The 8,804-nt window shown below is 56.1% G+C and overlaps 4 protein-coding genes across 4 annotated transcripts; 1 reads left to right on the top strand and 3 right to left on the bottom strand.

Moving 5' to 3' along the window:
• Positions 1–711: 711 nt before the first annotated feature.
• SPRG_16891 (hypothetical protein) lies at positions 712–2,267 on the top strand (the record flags this gene model as incomplete). The annotated part of the gene is made up of 1 exon (XM_012356187.1): positions 712–2,267. One exon carries the CDS (start codon positions 712–714, stop codon positions 2,260–2,262), a length of 1,551 nt encoding a protein of 516 aa, XP_012211577.1. The 3' UTR covers positions 2,263–2,267.
• A 706-nt stretch (positions 2,268–2,973) lies between these two features.
• SPRG_16890 (hypothetical protein) lies at positions 2,974–5,028 on the bottom strand (the record flags this gene model as incomplete). Its single annotated transcript, XM_012356186.1, has 8 exons — positions 2,974–3,111; positions 3,175–3,240; positions 3,289–3,380; positions 3,430–3,520; positions 3,573–3,617; positions 3,667–3,744; positions 3,790–3,861; positions 4,567–5,028. 8 exons carry the CDS (start codon positions 5,026–5,028, stop codon positions 2,974–2,976), a joined length of 1,044 nt encoding a protein of 347 aa, XP_012211576.1.
• Positions 5,029–6,563: 1,535 nt separating this feature from the next.
• Positions 6,564–7,423, bottom strand: SPRG_21827 (hypothetical protein; the record flags this gene model as incomplete). The annotated part of the gene is made up of 2 exons (XM_012356185.1): positions 6,564–7,062; positions 7,107–7,423. The coding sequence occupies 2 exons, from the start codon at positions 7,421–7,423 to the stop codon at positions 6,564–6,566; spliced, it is 816 nt and encodes a 271-aa protein (XP_012211575.1).
• A 517-nt stretch (positions 7,424–7,940) lies between these two features.
• SPRG_16889 (hypothetical protein) lies at positions 7,941–8,544 on the bottom strand. The gene has a single exon (XM_012356184.1). The coding sequence runs from the start codon at positions 8,504–8,506 to the stop codon at positions 8,051–8,053; it is 456 nt and encodes a 151-aa protein (XP_012211574.1). The 5' UTR covers positions 8,507–8,544; the 3' UTR covers positions 7,941–8,050.
• Positions 8,545–8,804: the final 260 nt, after the last annotated feature.

Here is an 8,804-nt window from a genome sequence, read left to right as displayed (position 1 = left end):
ATCGTGGCAGCCACGGGCGCCATTCTCCGATACGCAAGTATTGCTCAAGTGAAGGCGTGTGCTGACGACCGTGGCTCGCCAACGGTGCGATCGGCAACTGGCTCGTCTCTCAGAAGTACGTTCCCATCTTGCCAGCAGCTCTTGCCAGCCCGGTCGGTTGGCCTTTTTAGTCTACAAGCACTTTGGTCTGTAAACGTTTGCATATTGAGTAGTCCGAGGCAGCTCTACTATTGTCCATCCGAGTGATATCACGGAGGTTGCAGGATAACGCTCCGCCACGTTTGTTGAAATGCCTCACGCCTACCGCGGCGGTGCATGGCCAAAATGTAGCGCTTAGTAAAAATACGCTGGGATGAGGGCTCAAAGCGTCGTGTAGTGGCTCGCGTTGAATATCTCGATGGATTGTTTGGAATAAAACAGCACCTTTTGGTGAGTTTCAAAACAAATACTTGCGGGCCTTTGATAGCCACGCGCGTTGGCATCCAGCCTCTCTAGACCTAGAGAAAGCGTCCCTGAAAAGATCACAGCGATTGGAGAAAGTTGCAAAAGTTTCGATTTGGGATCGACAAGCCTCACGCGCCAATGGCAAAGTGAGTGGCAATGTCAGAATGATGGTCGTTTGATTAAAAATGGCATATGCCACCTTCTGTTGGCTCGCTGCTCGACCACAAGTCCCTCGTTACTTGCAGCCCCAGCACAGCTAACGACACCATGGCAGTGCTACCGCCCACGTACCTCGGCGCGGTCATCGTGCTCTTCGTGCTCTTCCGACTGCGCCACATTGTGAGCCTCACGACATTGCTCATGCACCGCGTATCGTACTTTCTGCCGCCGTCCAACGCCGTGCTCGAGGCGCTCAACACGCCGCCGCCGCCCAAGAAGGCCAAGACGCCCAAGCCCGAGAAGACCGCGACCGAGCGCCTCGAGGCCATGAAGCTGCACATGACTCCGATCGAGACAGGGACGCTCTCGCACTGCCTCTACTTTGACTTGCTCGACACGATGGTGCTGCTGGGCGCGAGTGCCATGGTGGTCTTTTGGATCCAGCAAGGCGCCGACGCCTCGGCGCCCGACGCCAGCTACTACATGCTCGTCGTTGCGCTGTTGCTCAGTGTGCTCTTCCCCGTCCACGTCAAGTTTGGCCATGGTGTCTTTGGCTCGTACGAAGCGCGGCTCGGGCTTGGCATCGGCGGCCTTGCACTCGTCGTTGCGTGCTTTTGCATCTACACGCCTGCAGGTGTCTTTGACTTTGACGTGGACGGGGCGAGCTCGTCGCTCGAGTATCGCGTGCAGCGTGTGCTCGCGGCGGTCGCTGGCAACGCCACGACACCGGCGCCGCCGACGCGGTCGGTCTCGCTGTACCTTGGCGGCAGCCTCGGGCTTCTCGCGGGTGTCATTACGTCGACGCAGTTTCTGCCCGCGCTTCGCTTTGCGCGCATGTACCTCGACTTTATCTCGAGCCGCGCGATCCGCACGCGCTGGAAGCTCGTGCTCCACCTCAACCAGCTCCTCCCGCTGCTCGTCGCCGCCACGTTTGTTCGACCGTTCTACGCACCGTTGCTGTCCGGCGCGATCGTCTGTGACTCGGCCGACACCACGGTGTTTGCCACGGCACCGCGCGACTGCGGCGATGCGTGGATGAAAGAGTCGATGTTTCGGGACGGTCGCTTGAGCCTCGTCGTCTTCACGGCGTTGGTTCGGCTCGCTTGCTTTCGGTCGCACTTGCAGTACTTTCTGCTCGAGCCCAAAGGCATCATCACGGGCATGCTCCTCCAGCGCGGCCGCATCGACACGTCCGCGCTCGTCGACAAACTCGTGGTTCCGTTCTCGTACATTCCGGTGGTGGCGCTGCAGTACCTCGCGCCGTGCCTCACCTACGTCTCGGCGGCCATGCTGCTCCAGCGCAAGGCTGGGCGGTGCTTTCACTGGATGGCGTGGCTCGACGTCGTTGGCGTCGATGCATCGCTGGTGGCATGCGACGCCGCGACCGCACCGGTGGCCTCGGTGCCAGCGTTCTTTTTAACCGCCGGCACCGATCTGGACTTGCGAACGATCGTGACGGGGCTGCAAAGCTATCCGATCGCGCTGCCCCAAGTGTTTGAGACAATTCTTGGCTTTGTGGTCTTTTGGACGGCTTTCTCGTGGTTTGGCGTGTCGGTGACGGGCCTCTTGTACTGGCGCCGCGTCGGCACGCGCCAAAGCAGCGTCGAGCAAGAAGACGTCGTGACCAAGCACATGAAGCGCAAGCCCAAGACCATGTAGAGACGACGACCTCACAATCGAAGACAAGTGTATACTCTCTACGTGTCTTTCACCACCGACGTATCTTGAAAAACGCGACGAACCGGAAGTTGGAAGGTGGCGGTAGCTTCTGGACGTTCGGAGTGGTGGGCTGTGACGGCCAGAGGAAAGATCCATCTCGTCGGCGTGGGCTATGGCGCCGAGTCGGGACGCGATGAGGTCCTTCGACGTACCTTGATGGGAAAGGCTTGCTTGCGACAGCCAAGGTGCAACGTGCATCACGCCCCACACATGTAGACAAGCACGCTGTCGCAGTCTTTTGGGCGGAGCTGTCGAGTTCGAGCTGTCGAGTCTGGCACTTTGCTTGCATATCTCCAGACGGGTTAGGTATAACACGCGCCATTTTGAGGCCGAGGCCAAGGACGCCGTTCTGTCTTGCCCCGAGGTTGTGCTTGGCGCATGTGCCAGTCCCAGACACGCAGAGTGGAGACTGTTGACGATGCAATCGGCGCAGTCAACGTGCCTTCTCGCGCAAGGCTCTCCTGTGCATTCGCACATTTGCACGATGCACCCGCGGCGATCCAGGTCGGCGAGAACGGGCGTGAACCCCCTTAAGGTAGCGCTCGTCTGCGGGACCCCCTTTTGCGGGCGCAAGCAATGTATTATTTCCATCCATAGACCATGCAAAAATGGGCTGCTATTACCAACGACAGCAGCAGCGAGCGTGGGCCGTCAGTTGAACCCGACGTCCATGAGCTTGCGCGCGTGGCGCAGCTCGTGGTGCAAGCTGCGAAAGGTCGTTGCGTCGACGGCGAACGTTGTGGGTGTGGTCGCGTGCATGGTAAGGATGACATGCGCCGTCTTGAGGTTCTGTTCCAGAGACGCCCATGAGCATACAAGAGAACGATGCGCATTGGGAAAGGTCGCACGCACCTTGGCGTGGCGCGATCCAAGGACGACGTCAACGTGGGCTTCCAATCGGCTGTACGCGCGGCCAAGCTACCGAGCAACATCTTCAACATGAAGTCGGAAGTCGACGACGCGGACCTTCATGTTGGAGGCCGCGAGGTGGCGCCGAAGCGCGCCGTGCTGCTCGTTGTAGACGGACGCAAACGCTTTGGCCAAGTCGGCGGCAAAGCCTAGCCCACGTTGGGATGCATTTTGGCGCGGAGTCGACGGGTCGTGTACCGAGCTGCTGGAGCTCCGTGGCGAGCGCAACCTCCTCTACGTTGTACTTGGTCGCATGCAAAAGGATCCACTTGAGCGCAACGATGATCGCCTGCGATGTGCATTGCATTGCTGCACGTGTGCAACGAGAGCAGTGTCGCTACCTGGCTGTCAAACTTGGTCACGGTCGGCATGAGCAGCGCCATGGCCTAAGAACCGACCTATGATGCACGACGAGGCTAAAGCGAGGGTGCATACGTCGTCGAACGAGCCCTTGTCCATGACAGCGAAGGCTAGCAGCCGCGTGAGCTCGCAGAGATCCACAGCGCCTTGGCTCTACATGCAGATTGTCACGTTGCCAGCGTGGCAGCATGCGCGCACCGCTTGGGCGACCACTGGGATCTCGGCGAGCAGCCAGGATGGAGGCTCTTGGTCGCCGCAGAAGCGGAATTTCTACGCGAACGCATGAGGTCGCGCAGGCAGCGCCTCGACGGCCCACCATCGTGGCCGAAAATCTTTTGATCCGAACTTCGAAGGCAGAGGCCGAGATTCTTTTTATACCAGGTTGCTTTCTTGGATATATTTGTCAAGTGCAAGATTATAAAAATGGAGCCACTTGGTGTTTGTAAGCCGATTGCGAAGTTTGACAACAGCTTCGAGAATCGCGTTGTTGCACTGTGTCACAGGGCTTCATGCGGTTTGCTAAAGGACAATATTGTATACATGGGTGTCGCATAGGTTGTTTATAACGTTGTAGAATTTCCTGGCGGTCCATGTGATCTAGGGGGAAATGAGTGGCGTGATAGCCACTGAACAATGGGCAAAGCTGGGTTGATGCGGTATTTCATGCTAAATGTTTTGTCGCCGCAAAAAAGGTTTCTGTATCAGCAAGCTATCTAGTGAACGGTTGCCATAATGGAAACCATTGTTCAAAGCCTCGACAAGTAATGACACGCTTTTCACACCGTACTTGAGCAATGAAGGACAGACAGGGTGGATGCTTTGGAGCTGGAACACGGTGCATTCGAGGGCGTAGCATGGTCGTTTGAGGCACGCGCAAGATCGATCCTCGCGTCGTTGTGAGATTTCATCGACAATAATGTACGGTTTTTGCTTATCGTAAATATGGTACACGACTCGGTTACATCCAGACGACACATTATTGTCGTCATCGAGGCGCGTCATGCGTCCATTTCGCGGATAAAAAAAGTCGAGGCAGTCGTCAAACGACAATGAGGTTGCAGCCAACGGACTTGTCGCCGGGCACAAGTCGGCGCTCGCTTCGAGCTTGAGGGGCGTGAACGCGTCGATGGAATGCTCATCCGGAAGGCTCTCCATCTCGTCCTTGACGAGGCGCATCATGCAGCCGTTGCCGTTGTTAGACGGGCACCGCAGCCTGCGCACGAGCTTCGCGCGGTACTTTTGTGCATGTGTCTGCGCCTGGCGCGGGGTGCGCGTGCCAACGTGGGCTGCGATCGTCTTCCACGGACCGCTCGGGTACTTGTCCAAAGCGACAAGAAAGCGCTTGTGCTCGGCCGGCGACCAGGCGCCTGTGACGGTGGGCTTGGCGGCTTGGGGCTTGCGCGCCGGCGCCGCACTCGGCGGAAAGAAGTACATCATGCTTTTCGTTGCTTGGCGTACGAGGAGCCAAAAGTGGAAATGAAGAAAAGACCTATTGTAGATTGTGGAAAAGACATGTGGTGCATCGGCTACTAATCGGCCGCTCGCATACAAGTAAAAACGATTTAACCATAGCTGTGACATGTTCTATCAACACAGTCGCAGACACGCGTGGAAAAGAGCCGGGGTAGGGCACCGGTGGAATTTGTAGGAAGATTCAGACAGCACAATGGAACTGGAATAAAATATGGTCTTTTACTAGACGAATTGTATCGTGTCGCAACGACCCTTGTGCATGAAAACAAAAACATGTCGATGGGTTAGGCATGGGTTAGGCAGCAAGAGTCGCAGCATACATTGTACAACTACATTGCTGGTTTACAGTGTTGATTGGAAGTCGAAGTGCACCAGATTGTCCATCATCAGTCGAGTCAACAAACAGGATTTTTAATAGGCGTATGACTCACTCCCATTGCTCGAACGGATGCAGACCGAGAGGCGATTGGGTTTCCATGACCACTTCAACATGATCCATGCAAGGTCCCTCTCAAACAAGACGACCGCCCTTCTGTCGAGCAAATGAGGTGATCGCGAGCATTCACAAGTCACGTTGCCATTGCAAAGTAAGCACATATTCAAATCACTTTATACACTTCGCATCTCCACCGTGGCGTTCAAGCTCTAGGAGTGATTTAAGAAAGACCACGAGTTAAACAGACATTAAAGCTCCTTGTTGATGGAGCCATCAACCCATCTGGTGCGACATTGGACATGTGTTTAGCTTGATGATCTTGCACGCCACTCTAACACTGCATCTATCGCTCCTAGCAGCTGCGCACGACTGATAGGCACTGCAAGTCTGCACTACAGGGCTCGAACAAGAGGGAATCTGTAGGCCTTGGTTGTTGGATCACTCAACGTTGAACTATATTGCACGACTTCTACACTTTCCTGTGAGTATTATTGGGCTTTCGTTGTGCCCCAGCAGAGCGGGTGGCAGAGTCAATAGAGCTCGATTACTTTAGCCTTTCATCCCGTCGTCTCTTGGGTGCATCAGTCCGCGGGACGGCACCAAGATCAGGAGCCAAATCATGTGTTTGAAAATCCAACAGCCATGGCATGATCATGTCAATCCCGCCAACAAGTCCCTTGTGTTGTTGAGCTCAGAGAAAAATTGTTGTGAATCAGAATGCACGCAAGCAAGAAACATAAAATAACATATTATACGGCCCCGCTGGAGGTGGCTCACTAAACACAATTGCATGGATACTCAAAATATTGTCTAGTGTCAATCGGGAGTGCATTACTGCTTATATAATAGCTAGCAATGCTAATGTTGTCTGCAAGCAGACTCACCCTGTTCCTATGCCAGAAAGCGGAAGCTTCTGTGCGATAGGTGGCACTTTTTGAGGTTCAGTGATAGATAGGGATAAATAGGGCACGGGGTCGGGAGCGCGGCCGACGGGACGCGGGGTGCCGACGGGGTGCATAAATAGTCGGCGCAGAAGTGGAGGAACGCACGCCGCAACACGGGACTAGGCCGGGCGCAGCGACGGGCCGAGGCGAAGAAGGAGCGGGTACTTGGCGGCAAGAGGCTGATACGCAGGCTGGCCGTGGAGCGTGCGCACAACGTCCAGGACGGCGGCGCGCTTCGGGCAGTCGGCATCTTGAAGGCGCAGCCAGTGGCGCACGGAAGCCATCCACCCGACAAACGACAGGTCGTGCCACGCGGCGGCCGGAATCGCGCGCTTTTGTTCGTACTGCACACCGTTGTGCTGTTCCCAGATGAGCGACTTGCCGTCGATGCGCAGCCGGAGCGTCGTTGTCGTGAGTAGCATGCGAACCAGGCGCACTTCATCGTCGTTGAGAAAGCTCTGAAGCACCGTGAGGAGCTTCGCGCGGTCGATCGTGTCGAATGCGCGTGAGAAGTCGATACCTAGGATAGAGAACTGCTCTTCGTACTGGCGGATGCGGGCGACGCGCCACTTGTGCGACCACACGACGTCGGCCGTGCTGCGTCCAGGGCGAAAGCCGCTCTGATACGCGCCAATCTGCTTGTGACGGGTAGCATGTTGAACAAAAGGCGCAGCCACACGTCACTCTGGACGGGCGGCGCGAGCCCGCAGGTGCGACGAACGCGTCGGAGGTAGCTGCTCAGCGCCGACGGCGTTGTGCGCGCAGCACTTGCCATCGGGTGGGTAGAGACGTCGTCGATGGGGTCCGGAGCCACCATTTGCGCAATCTTGCCACGAGGCCAGGCTTCAAACGGCTGGATCTGATCCTTGACCAGACCGAGAAAGGGCTGCGTCACCTCCAGCGCGGCACGGTCGGCATCGGAGGCGTCGGCAAATGCGTCTTGAATCTGCCAGTACACGCGGGAGAGGTGGCAGTACATGGCGCCGATGTGGCGGCAAATCATAACCTCGATGCGGCCGTGAGGGACACTTGGGCGCCAGCGTTGGCATGCGACAGCGTGTTGACAAAGACCTCCCGGGAGGCCGGCCACGAGTCGTCGGCGAGGAGCATGGCGGAACAAAATTTTTGTCTAAACTATGTGGTAAATATCACATTGCCATCGAGATTCCCCGGGTTGCATTCCCGGATGGAGCATATCTGTTTGATTTGGAAGTATTCCGACTATATTTTGCATTTTTGGTCGGATTTTGTTTGTCCTTTTCCAGCACTTGATACTGACAGTATGAGCTGTAGTGCCATGATATCGTGTAGCACCCTCGCGGCCGTGTCCTGATTGCGACGAATAATCTACCTGTTGCCATGCCATGACAATATTCAACTAACTATTATTGCCGCAGAGGAGTGGACCGATCGGGGCTTGCATCTTCTAGACTCCCCATACTGCCAAGAATTGACAAGCGTCTCGTTTCGGTGGCGACTCTCATCTCGTTCGATTGCACTCTAAGACTAGTTTATAAAACGTTTATAGACTCAATTGTTTTCGCTTCTCGTAAATATGGTAGTATATGACGTAGTGACATCCAACGATGACACAATGGTGTCGGTGTCATGCGTCCATTTCGCGGATAAAAAAGTCGAGGCAGTCTTCAAACGTCAGCGACGGCGTGTCGTCCGTGCCACTAGCCAACGGCCGCAAGTCGGCACTCGCTTCGAGCTTGAGGGGCGTGAGCGCCTCCAGTTCCATGGGATCATCGTCGGGCAGACTTGCCATCTCGTCCTTGACGAGGCGCATCATACAGCCGTTGCCGTTGTTAGACGGGCACCGCAGCTTGCGCACGAGCTTCTCGCGGTACTTTTGTGCATGTGTCTGCGCCTGGCGCGGCGTGCGCGTGCCGACGTGCGCTGCGATCGTCTTCCACGGGCCACTCGGGTACTTCTCCAAGGCGACGAGGAAGCGCTTGTGCTCGGCCGGCGACCATGCACCCGTGGCCGCCGTCGTCGATAGCTTGGAGGTCCTGGGCTTGCGTGCCGGCACAGCCTTGAGCGGGAAGAAGTACATCATGGTATTGCCTGTCGATTGGCGTCTTCAATGCCAAAAGTGGGAATGACGTGATTTCTAATTTTTTCAATGTTTGCATAGAACGTCCATGTGGCCGCTGGTGCACAAGGTCTCAGCAGGGTCGTGACAAGTCCTGAAAACAGAGTCCCTGACATTTGGTGCGAAAGAGCCGGGCAAGTGGAGAAGGCAAAAGATTCGAAGCGTGCGCACTGGCCTTCTAATTGCTCTATCGCGGCACGGCGAATCTGCAAATGTCGCAACGCCCCTTTGGTGTGAAAGCCACAGCATACTGATGGGTGCG

This window comes from Saprolegnia parasitica, assembly GCF_000151545.1.
Source record: "Saprolegnia parasitica CBS 223.65 unplaced genomic scaffold supercont2.395, whole genome shotgun sequence".
Lineage (NCBI taxonomy): Eukaryota > Oomycota > Saprolegniomycetes > Saprolegniales > Saprolegniaceae > Saprolegnia > Saprolegnia parasitica.
The sequence above is the reverse complement of the archived record's forward strand: the minus strand, read 5'-3'. Positions and strand labels throughout refer to the sequence as shown.

Excerpts from the sequence above, each read along its gene's own strand:
- SPRG_16889 (XM_012356184.1), bottom strand. The coding sequence starts at position 8,506 with ATGATGTACTTCTTCCCGCTCAAGGCTGTGCCGGCACGCAAGCCCAGG.